The sequence below is a fragment of the Scyliorhinus canicula genome, chromosome 25 (assembly GCF_902713615.1).
Source record: "Scyliorhinus canicula chromosome 25, sScyCan1.1, whole genome shotgun sequence".
NCBI lineage: Eukaryota > Metazoa > Chordata > Chondrichthyes > Carcharhiniformes > Scyliorhinidae > Scyliorhinus > Scyliorhinus canicula.
This window is the reverse complement of record NC_052170.1, coordinates 115,314-137,367: the sequence shown is the minus strand read 5'-3', so window position 1 is coordinate 137,367 and position 22,054 is coordinate 115,314. Positions and strand designations below refer to the sequence as shown.

The 22,054-nt window shown below is 48.9% G+C and overlaps 1 protein-coding gene across 2 annotated transcripts in view; it reads right to left on the bottom strand.

Moving 5' to 3' along the window:
• The window catches only part of LOC119957158 (calponin-1-like), a 102,939-nt gene that overhangs the window by 69,535 nt on the left and 11,350 nt on the right, over positions 1-22,054 (bottom strand). Inside the window, exons 1-2 of one of the 2 annotated variants that reach the window (XM_038784938.1) lie at positions 21,541-21,630; positions 21,342-21,415 (exon numbers count right to left, since the gene is read on the bottom strand). Coding sequence is in view for 1 of the 2 variants with exons in the window: in XM_038784936.1 (XP_038640864.1) it covers positions 21,342-21,415 (74 nt within the window). In the remaining variant the exon portion in view is untranslated. Of the gene's footprint in view, positions 1-21,341; positions 21,416-21,540; positions 21,631-22,054 lie in introns of those variants that run through there. The other variant, XM_038784936.1, reaches the window with a different exon arrangement.

Here is a 22,054-nt window from a genome sequence, read left to right as displayed (position 1 = left end):
CTAGAGGACTCAGATTTAAAGTGTTTTCCAAATGTAATGTGGAAAAAATGTGATTCAGGTCTGAAACGCACGACTTGGAAGTGAAGTGCAGGCAGGTTCAATTGAGGTATTCAAGAGGCATTAGATGATTATTTGAATAGAAACAATGTGTAGGGGTGTAGGGAAAAGGCTGAGGAATGGCACCAAGTCATGACGCTCGTTTGGAGATGCTTCATCAACTGGTGCAGACATGGTTAGCACAGTTGCTTCACAGCACCAGGGACCCGGGTTTGATTCCCCGCTGGGTCACTGTCTGCACGTTCTCCCCGTGTCTGCGTGGGTTTCCTCCGGGTGCTCCGGTTTCCTCCCACAGTCCAAAGACGTGCAGGTTAGGTGGATTGGCTGTGCTAAATTCCCCTTAGTGTCCAAAAAGGTTAGGAGGGGTTATTGGGTTATGGGGATAGGGTGGAAGTGAGGGCTTAAGTGTGTCAGTGCAGACTTGATGGGCCAAACGGCCTCCTTCTTCACTGTATATTCTACGTTCCTCCCACAAGTCCCGAAAGACGTGCTTGTTGGGTGAATTGGACATTCTGAATTCTCCCTACGTGTACCCGAACAGGCGCCGGAATGTAGCGACTAGGGGATTTTCACAGTAACTTTATTGCAGTGTTAATGTAAGCCTACTTGTGACAATAATAAAGGTTATTATTAAATGGCCTTCTTGTGTGCCATAACAATTCTGTCAATCTGTGATAAATTTGATGTGTTGAACAGTCAGTTTCTAGTTATCAGGGACAATTGAGATGCTTTTCTATAGACCAAATGAACAGAGGAATATGGTGAGAGTGAAAAGAAAGTGTTGATCTAATAATGATAATAATATCTGTGAAAAGGTGATGGGATCAATTGGACCAAACGGCCATTTCCTTTAAAAAAAATTAATTTATGGGATGTGGGCGTCGCTGGGTAGGCCAGCATTTATTGCCCAGCCGTAGTTGCCCTTCAGAAGGTGGTGGTGAGCTGCCTTCCTGAACCGCTGCAATCCTTGTGGTGTAGGTACACCCACTGTGCTGTTAGGGAAGGAGTTCCAGGATGTTGACCCAGCGACAGTGAAGGAACGGCGATATATTTCCAAGTCAGGGTGGTGAGTGACTTGGAGGGGAACCTCCAGGTGGTGGGGTTCCCAGGTATCTGCTGCTCTTGTCCTTCTAGATGGTAGTGGTCGTTGGAAAGTGCTGCCTAAGGAGCCTTAGTGAGTTGCTGCAGTGCATCCTGCTGATAACAATCCTGGTTTTGATAATCAGATAATACAAACCATTAACAGATGGTATTGAAATTGTGACACTATGTCTAATTCATTCAAATAAAGTCTGACTCTAGATTCTATTCTGGGTACAAACATAACTGTCAGCCATGGGTTGTTCAATACCAGCACTCCCATCGTTGAGCCATCAGGTTGTATGTGCAGCTCCCACTTTAGGAACCTCAGCATATTATCCAGGCTATCTTTCCAGTGCAATACTGACTGAGCTGCACTATCAAGGGCTGTCTTTTTCAGATGAGATATTAAACCAAGGCCCTTCCTGTGCTGTCAGGCGGATGTAAAAGATCCTGCTACACTATTCGAAGAAGAGCAAGGAGGTTATTCCTGGTGTCTGCCAATATTCAACTTACAACCAAAACCACTAAACAGACTGTCTGGCCATTATCACATTGCTGGCTATCAGAAGCACTGACACACACCTACTGCACAAATAGTCAACTCTAATATGCACACCCCCTATCTCTCTCTCACACAGATATACAGACACAGAAAGCGAGAGAGAGAGAGAGGAAATCATTTAAATTCCTCAACTTTAGGAGGAGAATCAGGAGCTGCTGACACAGATCTGGGATCCAAGGTGGAAAAAGTCTTGGGGGTTCTTGTAATCTGGCATAACAGAAAAAGGCACGAGTGGCACTTGCGAGAAAATTAAAACAGTCGAGTAACTGGGAGAGAAGTAGAGGGAAAAAGGTGGAAGAATAGGCATACATGAGGAGATATACACTGAATCATGGCAACTTTTCTTTTGATATTGTTAAAAAAAAAATACTTTTAGCTCCGGTGACATGTGTCCTCTGGAGCCCAATTAACTATCTACTTAAACAGTGTTCAACTGGCATAGTCTGGAAGGATGTGGATGAGGCAATTCTACAATTATTGCTGCGCCATAAACCTTTTGATCCAGCTTTGTCTGTGCCAGCCCAGGCTGCCTCTGAGGCACTTTCAATCTTGAAGCACTGTCTTTATAGTTACAGATAGTGGAAACACTGATGATTAGTTTCTCACAGTTATCGGATGGAAGACATTGATCAGTTTATACAAATCTAAGAATAATCACAGTCACGTCATTTCCAATTTCCTCAATGTCTCAGTTGTAGTGTTACGTAATGTAAATATTCACAGATTTACTTCAAAAACCTCAAACATAATTGTAAGTTGTACATAGTGTTGATTTGACATGGATTGATTGAAAGATTAAAATTTGAGCAGTTAAGACTCATCTTGCATAACCACTACTCTTAAAAACTCTTACTGAGCTCAGCTTTCTTGTGCTTCTGGGATGCGAACAGAATTTTCCAGCACCCTCTGGCGATTTTGTACATCCAGATTGTGTTCAGAATATCCAGAGCAACACTGGAAATGATCCAAGCACACTGTGGACCGAGGCCCAGGCGGTGGAAGGCTGCTGTGCCAAAGGTAGAAGCCATTTGCCGATAGTAGGATGGAATCACAGCAATACGCACAAAGAAGAAGCTCACAGACATGGCGACACCATTCAACACAACCAACCTGGTGCTTCTGGGAAACTGCAGAACCTCAAAGAACCACCTAAACTTAAACAAAGAGTGCATTATCGTTCAGTGATTCATACCTCCCACCAGCAGGGGCAGTGCTAGACATACACCTCCCACCACCCAAAAGCGCAGATACCCTTCTGAAGCTTGTGTGAGTGAGTGCCTCTGTGACCAGAATGCACTATTTAACCTGTCTGCAGCCTTTGATACAGTTGACCATACAACGGGTCATGTCCCTTCAATTCCTGTTACCTATCTAGATATTGGGGCTGGTTTAGCACAGTGGGCTAAATAGCTGGCTTGTAATGCAGGACAAGACCATCAGCGCAGGCTCAATTCCCGTACCAACCTCCCCAAACAGGCGCTGGAATGTGGCGACTAGGGGCTTTTCACAGTAACTTCATTGAAGCCTACTTGTGACAATAAACGATTATTATTATTAACCATAGAACTTCCTACAACAAATTCTCTTCCGCCCTGACACAGTTACGAGTTTATTCACCTGCCCTAGTCCAAGGATCTGTTATCTCATTGGCATGTTGCCCTCTTGCAACATCATTCAATAACACCTCAGGATCCCCATGTACACCGAAGACAGCCAGCTCTACCATACCACTCTCAACCCCTCTACTGCCTTTGTCTTCTCAGATTCCTTGTCCAATATCAAATCCTGCAATGAGCTTGAATTTCCTCCAATTAAACATTGGGAAGACTGAAATCATTGTCTTTTGCCCCCATTGCAAACTGTTCCCTAGTCACAAATTCCATCTCCTTCCTGGCCACTATCTGAGGCCGAATATAAAAACCAGGAACAACAGTAGGCCAATGGAGCTTGCACGACTATTCAATAAGATCATGCTGGAGCTTCTGGGAAACTGCAGAACCTCAAAGAACCACCTAAACTTAAACAAAGAGTTCAGTGATACATACATCAACATCAATTCCACTTTCCCACACTATCTCCACGTTCCGATTTCTTTAGTGTCAAAATCAATCGATCTCAGTCTGGAATGTACTCAATGATCGAGTATCTACTCCAACCTTCTGGGATAGAGAATTCCAAAGATTCACAAAACCCAAGTGAAAAACTCAGAATGAAGACATTTCTCCTTATTTCAATTCTAAATGGGTGATCTGTTATCTGGAAAATTTGGTCCTTAAGTCCAGAAGGAAAACAGCCTCTCAGCATCTACCTTTCAATGAGATCACATTTCATTGTCTGAACCACTATTCACAAATTTGGTATCCTACTTAACCGTGAACTGAGCTTCTAACTATATATCCATTGCCTACCTCCACCTCTGTAACACGAACACCTTTACTCGACTTTCTTAGGTAGGAATTTAAGTTGTGAGGAGGATTCAATGATGCTTCAAGGGGATTTGGAAGGCTAAGTGAATAAGCAAGAACACAGCAGACAAAATATATGAATGCAAATGTTGGGGTCTGATGTGGGATCATCATAAAATTGGGAGCTCTTTACCAGGATTTAAAAGTCTCATTCCTCGTTTGGCTGGGGATTATTGAATTTAAAGACAGTGAGTGTGTGAGGAACTTTCTTTCAGGTGTTGCAGTTTAAATAAGGAGTATCTTGAGAAATGGCTCTTTACGTTGCAAAGAATCCCTTGGGTGGGGAAGAGGTCCCTCTGGCTGGTTTACAATGGGTGGCTACAACAAAGCCTCTGGGTTTGGCGGTCAAGCTGCAGTTGTCTTTGTCTGACGGGATGAGGGAGTTGGAGAGAATACAAGCAATCGCTCAGCATTTTAATTTGCTGGAAATATGGCTTGAATTAGCTGGAATTCAATTAGAAATGAAACAATTAGAAATGCTAGAAAAGAGAAAGAGAAAGAAATTTAACTGGAGAAATTGGAAATGCAGGAAAAGGAGAGAGTGGCTATAGCAGAAGAAAAGGAAAGAGGGCAGAAAAGGAAAAAGAGCTTTCAAAAGAAGTTCGAAATGAGGAAACTTGATGTGGAAAGGGAAAGACTGGCAAGAGAAGAAAGGGAGTTGGAAAGGAAAAGAGAACATCAACTGAAAATGTTGGAGTTAAAGGCAGCTGAGGGAAGTCTAGATGAAGGATTAACACTTCCTCGTCAAACCTTTAGAGGGGATATGTTTAAATATATTCAAGCACTGCCGAGGTTTAATGCAGGAAGGGAATATACAGTGAATGGTAGAACCCTCAAGAGTATTGAAAGTCAGAGAGATCTTGGTATACAGGACAGGTCCACAGGTCACTGAAAGGGGCAACACAGGTGGAGAAGGTAGCCAAGAAGGCATACAGCATGCTTGCCTTCATTGGCCGGGGCATTGAGTATAAGAATTGGCAAGTTATGTTGCGGCTGTATAGAACCTTAGTGAGGCCACACTTGGAGTATAGTGTTCAATTCTGGTTGCCACACTACCAGAAGGATATGGAGGCTTTTGAGAGGGTGCAGAAGAGATTTACCAGGATGTTGCCTGGTATGGAGGGCATTAGCTATGAGGAGCGGTTGAATAAACTCGGTTTGTTCTCAATGGAACAACGGAGGTTGAGAGGCGACCTGATAGAGGTCTACACAATTATGAGGGGCACAAACAGGGTGGATAGTCAGAGACTTTTTCCCAGGGTAGAGGGGTCAATTACTAGGGGGCATTGGTTTAAGGTGCGAGGGGCAAGGCTTAGAGGAGATGTACGAGGCAAGTTTTTTACACAGAGGGTAGTGAGTGCCTGGAACTCGCTGCCAGAGGAGGTGGTGGAAACAGGGACGATAGTGACATTTAAGAGGCGACTCGACAAATACATGAATAGGATGGGAATAGAGGGATATGGACACCGGAAATGTAGAAGATTTTAGTTTAGACGGGCAGCATGGTCGGCACAGGCTTGGAGGGCCGAAGGGCCTGTTCCTGTGCTGTACTTTTCTTTGTTCTTTGTTCTTTGTTTGATGAGAAAGATGTGAAAGTTTCTTTTATCTCATTTGAGAAAGTGGCTAAACAATTGAATTGGCCAAAGACCATGTTGGTGTGGGTTCAAACAGAGTTAGTATAGGTAGAGCTAGTGAAGTATTTGTGCCACTATCTGTAGAGATATCTAGCGATTATGATGAGGTGAGAAAAGCCATTGTAAGTGTTTATGAATCAGTGGCAGAAGCTGACAGAGGGAAGTTTAGAAATCCAAGGAGAGAACCAGGTCAGGCGTATGTAGAATTTGAAAGAATCAAACAAAATAATTTTGAGAGGTGGATAAGAGCATTAAAAATAGACCAAAAGTACAGAGCTCTTAGAGAAACGGTTATTTTGGGGGAATTTAAAGATTAACTTCCTGCAGCAGTGGGAACTCATGTGGAAGAGCAAAGGGTTAAATCTGCGAAACAGGCAGCAGAAATGACAGATGATTTTGAATTTGTTCATGAATCAAGGTTCAGTTTTCTTTTAAAAACATTTTAAAAAGAAACTTTACATTTCGAGCACCTTATTAAGGGGTAATTTAGTGTGGCCAGTCCACCTACCCTGCACATCTTTGGGTTGTGGGGGCGAAACCCACGCAGACACGGGGAGAATGTGCAAACTCCACACGGACAGTGACCCAGGGCCAAACCCGGCCCGTGGCGGCGTGAGGCAGCAGTGTGCTGCCCTTTCATCATCAATTTCAATCTGTGAAGGATAGAAACTGGGGAAATGAGAAATTCACAGATGGTCAAGGAAAATGAGGTTTAATTTGGGATGGTAAGGAGAGTGTGCCTTAGAGTAAAAAGGAAACTTATGATAGTGGGAGAGATCAGAAAACCTAAATGTTTTCATTGTAATAAAGTTGGACACATGAAGTCACAGTGTTGGTGACTTAAGAAAAGTACTGGGAAGACAGATTCATTAAAACAGGATAAGCCAGTGGGGTTTATTAAAGTGTGAGGGAAGACCCAGTGTCCAAGTGGAAGAGTGCAACAGAGTGTACGGCCTGATCAGAGGTTGGTGGATAAGAAGGTGTCAGATCTTTTTAAAGATTTTATTTGTGAGGGTAAGGTTTACTCGAGTTAGAAGTAAGGAGATTAAGATCTAAAGGGATACACAAGCAAGTCAATCTTTAATGGTGAAAGATAAGGAGATATGTAGTTTGAAAGGAGTATTGTCAGAAAAGGTGTTAATATGTGGGATTAGTGGTGAAAGGAGTAGTGTGCCACTATGTAAGGTTAGAGAGTCCAGTGAAAAGTGGAGAAGTGTGGTAGGTGTAATAGAGAAGTTACCTTTATCATGGCTACAATTTACCCTGGGTAATGATATAGCTGGATCACAGGTGGGAGTGCAGCCTACTGTGGTTGAAAAGCCAGTGGAAAGTCAAGACAACTGAGGTGTTGCAAGAAGCATATCCTGGGGTGTTTCCTGATTGTGTGCTAAAAAGGATCAAGACCACAGGAGAACTCAAGGAATAAAGATAGGGAGGCTGAGCTTCAGTTATCAGAAACAATTTTTGACCAGTTGGTTGATAAAGAACAATAGCAGGTGGTGGATGAAACGGATATTTTTGGTTCAAGGAAGTTGGTAGAAGTTCAACAGATTCAGAGATAAAGCAATTGTCTCGCTCGGGAACTTACCTTCACAGGAACCCCAGGAGCAGCCGGGAATTGCGGGAGCAGAGTCTGGGAATCGCGGGAGCAGCCGGGAATTGCGGGAGCAGAGTCTGGGAATCGCGGGAGCAGAGTCTGGGAATTACGGGAGTAGCCGGGAATCGCGGGAGCAGAGTCTGGGAATCGCGGGAGCAGCCGGGAATCGCAGATGAATCCAGGGATCGCGGGAGCAGTGTCCGGGAATCACGGGAGCAGAGTCTGGGAATCGCGGGAGCAGAGTCTGGGAATCGCGGGAGCAGAGTCTGGGAATTGCGGGAGTAGCCGGGAATCGTGGGAGCAGAGTCTGGGAATCGCGGGAGCAGCCGGGAATCGCAGATGAATCCAGGGATCGCGGGAGCAGTGTCCGGGAATCACGGGAGCAGAGTCTGGGAATCGCGGGAGCAGAGTCTGGGAATTGCAGGAGTAGCTGGGAATCGTGGGAGCAGAGTCTGGGAAACGCGGGAGTAGCCGGGAATAGCGGGAGCAGAGTCTGGGAATCACGGGAGCAGCCGTGAATCGCGGGAGCAGAGTCTGGGAATCGCGGGGGCAGCCGTGAATGCAGATGAATCTGGGAATCGAAGGAGCAGTCTCCGGGAATCACGGGAGCAGTGTCCGGAAATCATGGGAGCAACTGGGAATCGCGGGAGCAGTGTTTGGGAATTGCAGGAGCATTGTCCGACAATTGTGGGAGCATCCAGGAATCGGGGGAGAAGCCGGGAATGGCTGGAGCAGTGTCCGGAAATGGCGCGAGCAGCTGGGAATGGCGGGAGCAGTGACTGGGAATGATGGGAGCAGTGACTGGGAGTGATGGGAGCAGTGACTGGGAGTGATGGGAGCAACCGGGAATGGCGGAAGCAGCTGGGAATGGCTGGGGAGCAGCCGGGAATTGCAGGAACAGCCGGGAATGGCGGGAGCAGCAGGGAATAGCCGGAGCTGCCGGGAATAGCGGGAGCAGCCGGGAATGGTGGGGGAGCAGCCGGGAATGGCAGGGGAGCAGCCGGGAATGACAGGAGCAGCCGGGAATGGCGGGAGCAGCCGGGAATGTCGGGAGCAGAGTCTGGGAATTGCGGGAGTAGCCGGGAATCGTGGGAGCAGAGTCTGGGAATCGCTGGGGAGCAGCTGGGAATGGCGGCAGCAGCTGGGAATTGTGGGAGCAGCCGGGAATGGCAGGAGCAGCCGGGAATTGCGGGAGCAGCCGGGAATTGCGGGAGCAGCCGGGAATGGCGGGAGCAGCTGGGAATTGCGGGAGCAGCTGGGAATGGCGGGAGCAGCCGGGAATGACAGGAGCAGCCAGGAATGGCTGGGGAGCAGCCGGGAATAGCGGGAACAGCCGGGAATGGCGGGAGCAGCCGGGAATAGCGGGAGCAGCCGGGAATGGCGGGGGAGCAGCTGGGAATGGCTGGGGAGCAGCCGGGAATTGCAGGAACAGCCGGGAATGGCGGGAGCAGCAGGGAATAGCCGGAGCTGCCGGGAATAGCGGGAGCAGCCGGGAATGGTGGGGGAGCAGCCGGGAATGGCAGGGGAGCAGCCGGGAATGACAGGAGCAGCCGGGAATGGCGGGAGCAGCCGGGAATGTCGGGAGCAGCCGGGAATGACAGGAGCAGCCGGGAATGACGGGAGCAGTCGGGGTGTCCGGTTGGTGTTTAAACTGAGCGTTAGGTTAACCTGCTGTATCCGTCAGACTTTGAACAGCGAGAGCGGCTCCTGATTGGTTCTCTATAAATCAGGTGACTGGTGTCCTTAACCCTTTCATTCCCGGCTCACCAAAGTAGATTCTGAGCTACATTTTGTAAGGAAAAGAGTTTTGAGGATTTTTTATCTTCTCACACTTGAGGGTAGCAAGCTAGATTTAATATTGAATACCAACCTGTAGTAATCAGGAGACACATTAATTTTTGGGGGTCTATTCACGAAAGCAGCAGCAGTAAATTTTTATTAAGGGCCTAACTAGTATTTAGTTTTTAATCTAACAAACAAAAGATTTCAATTAGCAGGGTTGTGTGCTACTCCTGCACGATGTGGGGCATCATGGACACTTACAAGTGTTCCCATCTGTGGGCAGTGCTTTCACTTGCAGAAGCTCACCGAATGCAGGGATCGGTTAGAGCAGCAGCTGGAAGCTCTGAGGAGCGCACAATTAGCTGAAATTGTTATAGATAATTGTTTGAGATATGGTCACATCCAAGGTACAGGAAGGTAGATGGGGTAGGCAGACATTGCAGGGGTCCCCTATGGCTGCCCCCCCTATCTAACAAGTATGCCGTTTTGTATACTGATGAGGGGGAAGGTCCATCACGGGACAGCAGCAGCAGTGGCCAGAGCGAAGGCACCACGGCGAGCCCTGCTGCACAGACTGGGGGGGGGGGTACAAAGCATAGCAAAGCAATAGCAGTAGGGATTCAATAGTCAGGGGCACAGATAGGCACTTCTGTGGCTGCGAAAGTTACCCCAGGATGGTAGTTTTCCTCCTAAAACGGGAGGGAAATCAGAGAGGTCATTGTCCATGTTGGCATGAATGACATAGGTACAAAGTGTGTCCAAGAAGGTTTTTTGGAACAATATGTGAATAGAACGACTAGAGAGGGGTCTATACTGGACCTAGTACTATGGCCTGAGCCCGGCCAGGTCAGGTCATCAAAGTTTCAGTGGGGGAACATGATAGAATTTACAGTGAAGGAGGCGGCCCTACCGCCCATCGAGTCTGCACCGGCCCTCGGAAAGAGCACCCTATCCAAACCCAGTAATCCCACCTAATATTTTTTGGACACTTAAGGGCAATTTATCATGGTCAATCCACCTAACCTGCACATCTTTGGACTGTGGGAGGAAACCGGAGCACCCAGAGGAAATCCACGCACACACGGGGAGGATGTGCAGACTGCGCACAGACAGTGACCCAGCCGGGAATCGAACCTGGGACCCTGGAGCTGTGAAGCAACTGTGCTAACCACTGTGCCATCCCAACATGTGGCGAACAGTGACCATAATTCCGTAAGCTTTCGGATACTCACGGAAAAGGACAAGTGTTGTCCTAGGGTAAAGGTACTAAATTGGGGGAAGGCTAACTACGAGCAGATTAGGCCGGATTTGGAGGCTGTTGTTTGGGAGAGGCTGTTTGAGGGTAAATCCACATTTGGCATGTGGGAGTCTTTTAAGGAGCAGTTGATGGGAATGCAGGACAGGCATGTGCCAATGAAAAGGAAGGACAGGACAGGGAGGATGCAGGAACCGTGGATGACCAGGGAAATTGAGAGCCAGTCAAAAAGAAAAAGGATGCATACATAAGGTCTAGGCAACTAAAAACAGATGAAGCACTGGAACAATACAGACCAGTCAGTCTTAAAGATAGTCAGCATGGCTTTGTGAGGGGCAGGTCATGCTTCACAAGCCTCATTGAATTCTTTGAGGATGTGACGAGAAACATTGATGAAGGTCGGGCAGTGGATGTGGTGTATATAGATTTCAGTGAGACATTTGATAAGGTTCCCCATGGTCGGCTCATTCAGGAAGTTAGGGGGCATGGGATACAGGGAAATCTGGCTGTCTGGATACAGAATTGGCTGGCTGAAAGAAGACAGCGAGTGGTAGTGGATGGAAAGTATTTCGCCAGGGGTGTCCCGCAAGGATCTGTTCTGGGACCTCTGCACTTTGTGGTTTTTATAAATGACTTGGATGTGGAAGTGGAAGGGTGGGTTAGTAAGTTTGCCGACGACACAAAGGTTGGCGGAGTTGTAGATAGTGTCGAGGGATGTTTCAGGTTACAACAGGACATTGACAGGATGCAGAGCTGGGCTGAGAAGTGGCAGATGGAGTTCAACCTTGATAAATGTTAAGTGATTCATTTTGGAAGGTCAAATTTGAATGTTGAATACAGGGTTAAAGGCAGGATTCTTGGAAGTGTGGAGGAACAGAGGGATCTTGGGGTCCACTTACATAGATCCCTCAAAGTTTCCACCCAGGTTGATAGGGTTGTTAAGAAGGCGTATGGAGTGTTGGCTTTCATTAACAGGGGGATTGAGTTTAAGAGCCGCGAGGTTTTGCTGCAGTTTTATAAAACCCAGGTTAGACCACACTTGGTCGAGTTCTGGTTGCCTCATTATAGGAAGGATGTGGATGCTTTGGAGAGGGTGCAGAGGAGATTTACCAGGATGCTGCCTGGACTGGAGGGCATGTCTTATGAAGAAAGGTTGAGGGAGCTAGGGCTTTTCTCACTGGAGCAAAGAAGGAAGAGAGGTGTCTTGATAGAGGTGTACAAGGTGATGAGAGGCATGGATAGAGTGGATAGCCAGAGACTTTTCCCCAGGGTGGAAATGGCTGTCACGAGGGGACATAATTTTAAGGTGATTGGAGGAAGGTATAGGGGAGATATCAGAGGTAGGTTCTTTACACAGAGAGTGGTGGGTGTGGAATGCTCTGCCTGCAGAGGTGGTGGAGTCAGAGTCATTAGGGACATTTAAGCAACTCTTGGACAGGCACATGGACAACAGTAAATTGAAGGGGTGTAGGTTAGGTTGATCTTAGATTAGGATAAATGGTCGGCACAACATCGTGGGCCGAAGGGCCTGTACTGTGCTGTACTATGTTCTAATACAAGAAAAGTAGAAAAGAGTTCAAGCAGGGAGTTAGGAGGGCAAAAACGGGTCATGAAAAGTCCTTGGCAGACAGGATTAAGGGGATTCCCAAGGCATTTTATACATATATTAGGAAGAAGAGGCGAGCTAGAGACAGAGTTGGTCCACTCAAGGACAAAGGAGGCAAAATATGAGTGGAACCAAAGGAAGTGGGTGAGATCCTGAATGAATATTTTGCATCGGTATTCACAAAGGAGGGACACGTTAATTGGTGGTGTCTCAGGGGGATGTGTAAACACTTTAGAACAGTTCGATATTATGAGGGAAGAAGTGTTAAGAGTAGTAAGGGCGTGGAATAACCTGCCTGCAACAGTAGTGGACTCGCCAACACTAAACGCATTCAAATGGTCATTAGATAGACATATGGACGATAAGGGAATAGTGTAGATGGGCTTTAGAGAGGTTTCACAGGTCGGCGCAACATCGAGGGCCGAAGGGCCTGTACTGTGCTGTAATGTTCTATGTTAGAAGGCAGAGAGTGGGGATAAAGGGGTCTTTTTCAGAATGGCAGCCGGTGACTAGTGGTGTGCCTCAGAGGTCTGTGTTGGGACCACAACTTTTCACAATATCCATTCATGATCTGGACAAAGGAACTGAAGGCACTGTTGCTAAGTTTGCAGGTGATACAAAGATCTGTAGAGGGGCAGGCGGGCTGCAGAAGAACTTAGACAGGCTAGGAGAGCGGGCAATGAAGTGGCAGATGGAAGAGGAGAGTGGGCAATGAAGTGGCAGATGGAAGAGGAGAGTGGGCAATGAAGTGGCAGATGGAAGAGGAGAGTGGGCAATGACGTGGCAGATGGAAGAGGAGAGTGGGCAATTAAGTGGCAGATGGAAGAGGAGAGTGGGCAATGAAGTGGCAGATGGAAGAGGAGAGTGGGCAATGACGTGGCAGATGGAAGAGGAGAGTGGGCAATGAAGTGGCAGATGGAAGAGGAGAGTGGGCAATGAAGTGGCAGATGGAAGAGGAGAGTGGGCAATGAAGTGGCAGATGGAAGAGGAGAGTGGGCAATGAAGTGGCAGATGGAAGAGGAGAGTGGGCAATGAAGTGGCAGATGGAAGAGGAGAGTGGGCAATGAAGTGGCAGATGGAAGAGGAGAGTGGGCAATGAAGTGGCAGATGGAAGAGGAGAGTGGGCAATGAAGTGGCAGATGGAATAGAATGTGGAAAAGTGTGAGGTTATGCAATTTGGAAAGAGAAATGGAGGCACAGACTATTTTCTAAATGGGGAGATGCTTGGGAAATCAGAAGCACAAAGGGACTTGGGAGTCCTTGTTCACGGTTCTCTTAAGGTTAACGTGCAGGTTCAGTCGGCAATTAGGAAGGCAAATGCAATGTTAGCATTCATGTCGAGAGGGCTAGAATACAAGACCAGGGATGTACTTCTGAGGCTATATAAGGCTCTGGTCTGACCCCATTTGGAGTATTGTGAGAAGTTTTGGGCCCGTATCTAAGGAAGGATGTGTTGGCCTTGGAAAGGGTCCAGAGGAGGTTCACAAGAATGATCCCTGAAACGAAGAGCTTGTCGTATGAAGAACGGTTGAGGACTCTGAGTCTGTACTCGTTGGAGTTTAGAAGGCTGAGGAGGGATCTTATTGAAACTTACAGGATACTGCGAGGCCTGGGATAGAGTGGACGTGGAGAGGATCTTTCCACTTGTAGGAAAAACTAGCAGAGGGCACAATCTCAGAGTAAAGGGACGATCCTTTAAAACAGAGATGAGGAGGCATTTCTTCAGCCAGAGGGTGGTGAATCTGTGGAACTCTGTCGCAGAAAGCTGTGGAGGCCAAATCACTGAGTGCCTTTAAAACAGAGATAGATAGGTTCTTGATCAATAAGGGGATCAGGGGTTATGGGAGAAGGCAGGAGAATGGGGATGAGAAAAATATCAGCCATGAATGAATGGCGGAGCAGACTCAATAGGCCGAATGGCCTAATTCTGCTCCCATGTCTTAGTCTCCACAAGGACTGTGTGGTGGTCACTCACACCAATACTGTTATGGACAGATACATTTGTGGCAGGCAGGTTGGTGAGGATGAGGTCAAGTATGTTTTTCCCCCTTGTTGGTTCCTTCACCACCTGCCGTAGACCCAGTCTGGTGGATAAGTCCTTTATTACTCAACAAATAAAGTGAATAGTGGTGCAAATAAGCCACTCTTGTGATGGATATTTAAGTCCCCCACCAGAGTACATTCTACACCCTTGCCACCCTCAGTTCTTCCTCCAAGTACTGTTCAACATGGATAGGAGTGCTGATTCAGCAGCTGAGGGAGGTACAGTAGGGGGCAAAGTTTCTTTGCCCTGATGGCAAGAGGCTTTATGGGGCCTGGAGTCGATGTTGAGAACTCCCTGGGCAATCCCTCCAATTGTATGCCACTGTGCCACCATCGTTACTGCATCTGTCCAGCTGGTGAGACATTACACACCCAGGGGCTGGTTTAGCTCAGTGGGCTAGACAGCTGGTTTGTGATGCAGAGTGAGGCCAGCAGCACGGGTTCAATCCCCGTACCGGCTGAGGTTATTCATGAAGGCCCCGCGTGTGTGCGTGGGTTTCCTCCGGGTGCTCCGGTTTCCTCCCACAGTCCAAAGATGTGCGGGTTAGGTGGATTGGCCATGATAAATTGCCCGTAGTGTCCTTAAAAGTAAGGTTAAGGGGGGAGGGGGGGGTTGTTTGGTTACGGGTATAGGGTGGATACGTGGGTTTAAGTAGGGTGATCATTGCTCGGCACAACATCGAGGGCCGAAGGGCCTGTTCTGTGCTGTACTGTTCTATGTTCTCAACCTTGCCCCCTGCCTGAGGTATGGTGACCCTCAGGTTAAATCACCACCAGTCATCTCCCCCCCTCGGAGGGGAAAGCAGCCTTGGGTCATTTGGGACTCTGGTGACTTTACGTTTACACACCCAGGATAGGACGCACCGGTGATGGTGACTGTCTGTAATGGTTGATTCCGTGAGTATTGACTAGTTTGTGAGTCTGGTCTCCCAATTTTGGCATGTGAGTAAGCACTTTGCAGGGTTAACAAGCCCAGGTTTGCAGTTGTTTGCCAGGTGGTGCGCCTGGTTTCATTCCTTTGCGACTTTTTCGCAATTTGATATGAGTGGCTTACGAGGCCATTCCAGAGGGTCCAGAAGTGTTAACCACATTGCTGTGGATCTGGACTCACATGTAGGCCACAGGCAGTAAGGACGGCAGATTTCCTTCCCCAGGAATCAACAATGGTTTCATTTGACTTCTAATTTCAGATTCTTTTATTGAATTTGAAACGGGGTCTTTGGGGCATTACCCGGGTGCATTGATTGCTAGTCCAATGACAATACGACTACACCACTACCTCCACATATTGGAAATATTAAGATTTTTGTGACTGTTTTCTTTTTATGCTTTATCTTACACTGTATGCTTCTGGATAACCAGGGGACTCTCGATTTGGCAGGTCACCCCCTTTCTTTCTGTGGACGTGTCTACACTGTGCCAGTGAAATTTCACTTTTGAATGCCTCCCACTGATTTGACACACTTTTCCCTCTGAGTATCTGTAGCCAGTCCACTTTCGCCAGTTTACTTCAGCTTTGTAAAATTTGTCCTCATCCAACTTAGCATTCCTGTTCTGTCTTTTCCTTTTCCATCGTGATGCTAATCCTAAATGTATTTTGGTCATTATCTCCAAAATTGTCCCCACTGCTACTTTATCCAGCCACCAGCTTCATTTCCTGAGACTAAATCTAGAATTGGGCCCCTCCTGTTGGTTAAGAAATTCTCTTGAATGCAGTTCAAGAATTTTTTGCCCTTCACATTGTTTGTACCCCAATTAATATTAGGGTAGGTGGAAGTCTACAGTTATTATTACTCCACTGTTTTGCACACATAAATCTGCCTACATTTTTGCTCTTTTAATTCCCTTACACAATTCAGAAGGATCAGAGGGACCCTGGTGTGCATGTACACCGGTCCCTTAAGGTAGCAGAGCAGGTGGGCACAGTGGTTATGAAGGCATGTGGTATAATTACCTTTATTAGCCGAGGCATAGGGTTGAATGGCAGGGAGGTTACGCTGGAATTGTATAAAACATTGGTTAGGCCACAGCTAGAGTATTGTGTGCAAGTTCTGGAATCCACATTACAGGAGGGATGTGATAGCACTGGAAAGGGTGCAGAGGGGATTTACCAGGATGTTGCCTGGGCTGGAGAGTGTTAGTTATGAAGAGAGATTGGATAGACTGGGATTGTTTTCCTCGGAGCAGAGGCGACTGAGGGGGGACAGGATTGAGATGGATAAAATTATGAGGGGCACAGATAGAGTAGACAGGAAGAAACTTTTCCCCTTGGTGGAGGGATCAATGACCAAGGGGCAGAGATTTAAGGTGAGGAGCAGGAGGTTTCGAGGGGATGTGAGAAAAACCTTTTCACCCAGAGGGTGGTGGGAGTCTGGAACTCGCTGCCTGAAAGGGTGGTGGAGGCAGAGACCCTCAGAACATTGAAGAAGTATTTAGATGTGCTCTTACGATCCCAGAGCAGAGAAGGCTATGGGCTAAGTGCTGGAAAATGGGACTAGAACAGTTAGGTGGTTGTTTTTGACCAGCGCAGACACGATGGGGCGAAGGGCCTTTTCTGAGCTGTATGATAATAATAATCTTTATTATTGTCACAAGTAGGCTTACATTAACACTGCAATGAAGTTACTGTGAAATACCTGGAGGGGAATAGTGAGGGGGGTGGAGCACAGGGTCTCTCTCTATGCGGACGTTTGCTGCTTTATATCATGGACCCGGTGGAGGGGGATGACCAAAATCATGGCGGTATTAGGAGAATTTGGGTGATTTTCAGGCTATAAGTTGAACCTGGGAAAAAGTGAGCTGTTCGTGATTCAGGCACGGGGGCAGGAAAGGAGGCTGAAGGAGTTCCTTTTAAAGTGGTTGGGAAGAGGTTTAGGTATCTGGGGATTCAAGTGGCCAAGGATTGGGGGCAGCTTCACAAGTTAAATTTGGGCAAAGCAGTTGACCAAATGAGAAGGGATTTTTGTAGATGGGCCATGCTCCCACTGACGCTGGCGGGGAGGGTTGATGGTGAAGATGACTGTTCTTCAGTGTCTCCCAATTTTTGTCCCAAAGGCTTTTTTCAGAACTATTAATGTGGCGATATCGAGGTTTATATGGGTGGGTGAAACTCCGAGAGTAAAGAAGGTACTCCTGGAACGGACCCGCGGGGAAGGGGGATTGGCTCTCCTGAGCTTTATTAACTATTACTGGGCTGCCAACATATCGATGGTCAGGAAGTGGGTAGTGGGGGAGGGGTCGGTCTGGGAGCGGATGGAGGCAGCATCCTGCAAAGGTACGAGTCTGGAGGCTTTACTGACGGCGCCCCTGCTGTTCTCACTGGCTCGGTACTCCACAAGTCCTGTGGTGGTGGCAGCCCAGAGGGTGTTGGGGCAATGGAGGCAGCATATGAGACTGAAGGGGGCGTCAGTGTGGTCACCGATCTGTGACAATCACCGGTTTGTCCCGGGGGGCTGGATGGGGGCTTTAATGTATGGCAGCGGGCAGGGATTGAGAGGTTTGGGGATCTATTCATCCAGGAGGGCTTCCCGTCCTTGGAGACATTAGAGGAGGAGTTTGACTTGCCGGGAGGGAATGGGTTTGGTATTTTCAAGTGCGGGACTTTGTACGGAGACAGGTCCCAAGCTTTCCCCGCCTCCCCCTGAGGGGACTATGGGATAAAGTGCTGTCAGAAACAGGGGTTGGAGGTGGGAAGGTTTCGGACATATACAGAGAATTGTTAGAGTGGGAAGGGACCCCTATCAGAGAGGTGAAGAGGGAAGAGGGGTTGGGAGGGGAGCTGGAAACTGAACTGTGGGAAAAAGCCTTGAAAAGGGTAAATGCATCCTCGCCCTGTGCTAGACTCAGCTTGATTCAGTTCAAGGTAGTCCACAGGGCCCACATAACGGTAGCCCCGATGAGTAGGTTCTTCGAGGAGGTGGAGGACAGATGTGGGCAGTGTGGGGTATCCCGGCCAACCATGTTCATATGTTTTGGGCATGTCTGAAACAGGGAATTCTGGCAGGGATTTGCAGATGTTATGTCGGAAGTCCTGGAAGGTAGGGTAACTCCGAGCCCAGAATTAGCAATATTTGGGGAGTCGGAAGATCCGGGGGCAAAGGGGGGAGGTATGCCGATATTCTGGCCCTCTCCTCCCTGGTGGCCCGGACACGGATCTTGCTGAGATGGAGGAACTCGGAGCCCCCGGAATCAGGAATGTGGGTCAGTGATATGGTAGGGTTTCTCATTCTGGAGAAAATCAAGTTCACTCTCAGAGGATCAATACAGGGATTCGCCCGGAGTTGGCAGCCGTTCATCGATTTCTTTAACAAAAACTGAATGTCAGCAGTAAGGGGGGAAAGGGGAGGGGGGGGGGGGGGCGGAATAGGAGGCATGGTAATGTTAAATAAGGACAGGGAATTTAGTATACGGGTAATTGGGGATAGGGCGGGAGAAGGGGGGTACATGATTTATTGTGTGTTGTTATTTTAGGGGGCGTTTTGTGCATCGACCCGCGCGGTTGTTTTAGAAATGTCAATATGTTAAATTGTGAAAATTACAAATGCTTCAATAAAATATTTTCTAAAAAAAGAAGTTACTGTGAAAATCCCCGAGTCGCCACATTCCGGCGCCTGTTCGGGTACAGAGGGAGAATTCAGAATGTCCAATTCACCTAACCTGCACGTCTTTCGGGACTTGTGGGAGGAAACCGGGGCACCCGGAGGAAACCCACGCAGACACGGGGAGAACGTGCAGACTCTGCACAGACAGTGACCTAAGCCGGGAATCGAACCTGGATCCTTGGCACTGTGAAACAAGTGCTCTATGACGATTTAGGGGTCTATGCTACAGTTCTCTAAGTGTGGCCGCCCCTTTTTTTATTTCTGAGCTCAACCCAATATGGCCTCATTTGATGCTTTGTCTGATAGATCATCCTCCTCACAGCTTGAATTGATTCTTTAACCAACAATGATACACCTTAGCTTTGTTATCCCCCTCTCTGTCCAGCCTGAAAACTCTACATCCAGGGATATCTTTCAGCCAAGTTTCCATCAGGGGATGGCATCATTCTGCCATGTAGCTATCTGCCCGCAGCTCATTGGCTTTGTTTAGCCCATGGTTAGCATTGCTGCTTACGACACTGAGGTACTGGGTTCGAATCCCGGCTCTGGGTCACTGTCCGTGTGGAGTTTGCACATTCTCCCCGTGTCTGCGTGGGTTTCACCCCCACAACCCAAAGATGTGCAGGGTAGGTGGATTGGTCACGCTAAATTGCCCCTTAATTGGAAAAATAATTGGCTACTCTAAATTAAAAAAAAAACACTGCCAAGTTCCTGTGCTCTACACGATTTAACCTGTGCTCCACACGTCTTAAGCAGCGCTCCTTCTATCTTTCAGAGTCACTCATTTCCTGTTCTGAATTTCCCTCCAGGTTCCCACCTCCCCCTGTCAATCTGAATTAAACCCACCCCAACATCACTCGCAGATCTCCCTGCGATGATAATCACCCCAGTCCCGTTCAGATGTGGACCTTCCAGTTTGTACAGATCCCACCTGACCCACAACTGTTCCACATGTCCAATTGTTCCTGTTTCTATCGTCACCTAGCACGTGGGACTGGGAGTAATGCTGAGATTACTGTTTCAGAGGTCTCATTTATCAATCTCCTTCCTCGCTCCCTGAAACCTGCTCTCAGGACCTCCTCCCCTTTCCTACCTCAGTCATTGGTATCAATGTGGTCCACGAACAGAATCGACTGTCTTTTTCTCCAACAAACTAATCCACCATCACAACCTCCCCGCCTTCCCCCACAGCAGCAGAGCCACCTGCCGAGCCACAATCTTTGCTCTGACTGCTCTCCTCGATGGAACTAATGCCCCAACCTGCTTCCTAAACAGAAAAGCTATTGGTGAGAGGGACCACAGCACATTCCTCCAATTCCTGTACGCAGGGTCAATCCCTTTTCACTCCCTTACCTGGGATTCTGCCCTTCCTGTACCCGGGGTGGGGGTCCCTCTGGCTCCGACCCCTATCTGGGGTGGTGGGGGTCCCTCTGGCTCCGGCCCCTACCCGGGGTCATGCCCTCTGGCTCCGGCCCCACCTGGGGTCATGCCCTCTGGCTCCAGCCCCTACCCGGGGTCATGCCCTCTGGCTCCGGCCCCTACCCGGGGTCATGCCCTCTGGCTCCGGCCCCTACCCGGGGTCATGCCCTCTGGCTCCAGCCCCTACCCGGGGTCATGCCCTCTGGCTCCGGCCCCTAGCCGGGGTCGTGTTCCCTCTGGCTCCGGCCCCTAGCCGGGGTCGTGTTCCCTCTGGCTCCGACCCCTATCTGGGGTGCTGGGGGTCCCTCTGGCTCCAGTCCCTACCCGGGGTCATGCCCTCTGGTTCCTGTTTGGTCCCGGGGTCATGCCCTCTGGCTCTGGCCCCTACCCCAGGTCATGCCCTCTGGTTCCTGTCTGGTCCCGGGGTCATGCCCTCTGGTTCCTGTCCGGTCCCGGGGTCATGCCCTCTGGTTCCTGTCCGGTCCCGGGGTCATGCCCTCTGGCTCTGGCCCCTACCCCAGGTCATGCCCTCTGGTTCCTGTCCGGTCCCGGGGTCATGCCCTCTGGTTCCTGTCTGGTCCCGGGGTCATGCCCTCTGGTTCCTGTCTGGTCCCGGGGTCATGCCCTCTGGTTCCTGTCCGGTCCCGGGGTCATGCCCTCTGGTTCCTGTCCGGTCCCGGGGTCATGCCCTCTGGTTCCTGTTTGGTCCCGGGGTCATGCCCTCTGGTTCCTGTCCGGTCCCGGGGTCATGCCCTCTGGTTCCTGTCTGGTCCCGGGGTCATGCCCTCTGGTTCCTGTCTGGTCCCGGGGTCATGCCCTCTGGTTCCTGTCCGGTCCCGGGGTCATGCCCTCTGGTTCCTGACCGGTCCCGGGGTCATGCCCTCTGGTTCCTGTCCGGTCCCGGGGTCATGCCCTCTGGTTCCTGTCTGGTCCCGGGGTCATGCCCTCTGGTTCCTGTCCGGTCCCGGGGTCATGCCCTCTGGTTCCTGTCTGGTCCCGGGGTGGTGCAGTTCAGTTACTCTACACAGGGTGGTGTCCTTGTGTTCCTGTCCTTGGTGTTGTTCCCCTCTATTTGTGCCGGAGCGTGCCCCTCTCTTTGCTGTACCCGGAGTATTTCCCTCTACTTCCTATACTCGAGGTCACGCCCCTCCCCTTCCTGCACCCTGGGGTTACTCCTTTGCACCCATGTGGTAAAGTCAGAAACAGACTGTGCCCCAATAGTGAAACCCCTACTTACCGCTGGTTTACAAAGGGCGTGGACAGCTCTGCAATCAGGCGGAAATTTGCAAAGTAAGGAAGGAGACCCCGGGCCTGTGAAGCAGAACCAACATGCAGTAAATAATCTAAGGCAAGCAGGTTATGATGACAGAGTACAAAAGCTTGGCTTTGTTCCTGAACCTGTCGAAAATTGATGAGCTGCTCAAACCGCGACTTACCAGCACATACTGGTATGCATAGAGCGCTGCCAAGTGGTGGCTGATGAAAAACCTGTCCCCTAATGTCTTCCAGTGCCGGAGGAGAAGCAGTAAATCTGCAAAGAGAGCAAGGGAGTGAGGTGGGCAAAACCAGCACCAACAAGAGTAAGAATGCAAGGTGAGCAAAGCTAGCAACTAATAAGATGCAAGTCTACCAAACAATCTCTGACTCTGGGCCAGTTAATAATCAATTTACTGATGGATCATCCATCATGGATGTGTTTGATGGGGCCAGTAGAGGGAGCTTTAGAATACAATAACCTTTATTAGTGTCACAAGTAGGCTTCCAATAACACTGCAATGAAGTTACTGTGAAAATCCCCATGTCGCCACAATTCATACAACAGCATATCTTTCGGGACTTGGAGCAGGAAACCGGAGCATCCGGAGGAAACCCACACAGACACAGGGGAGAACATGCAGACAGTGACCCAACCCGGGTCATTAGGTGTTGAGAAGCAACAGTGCTAACCAC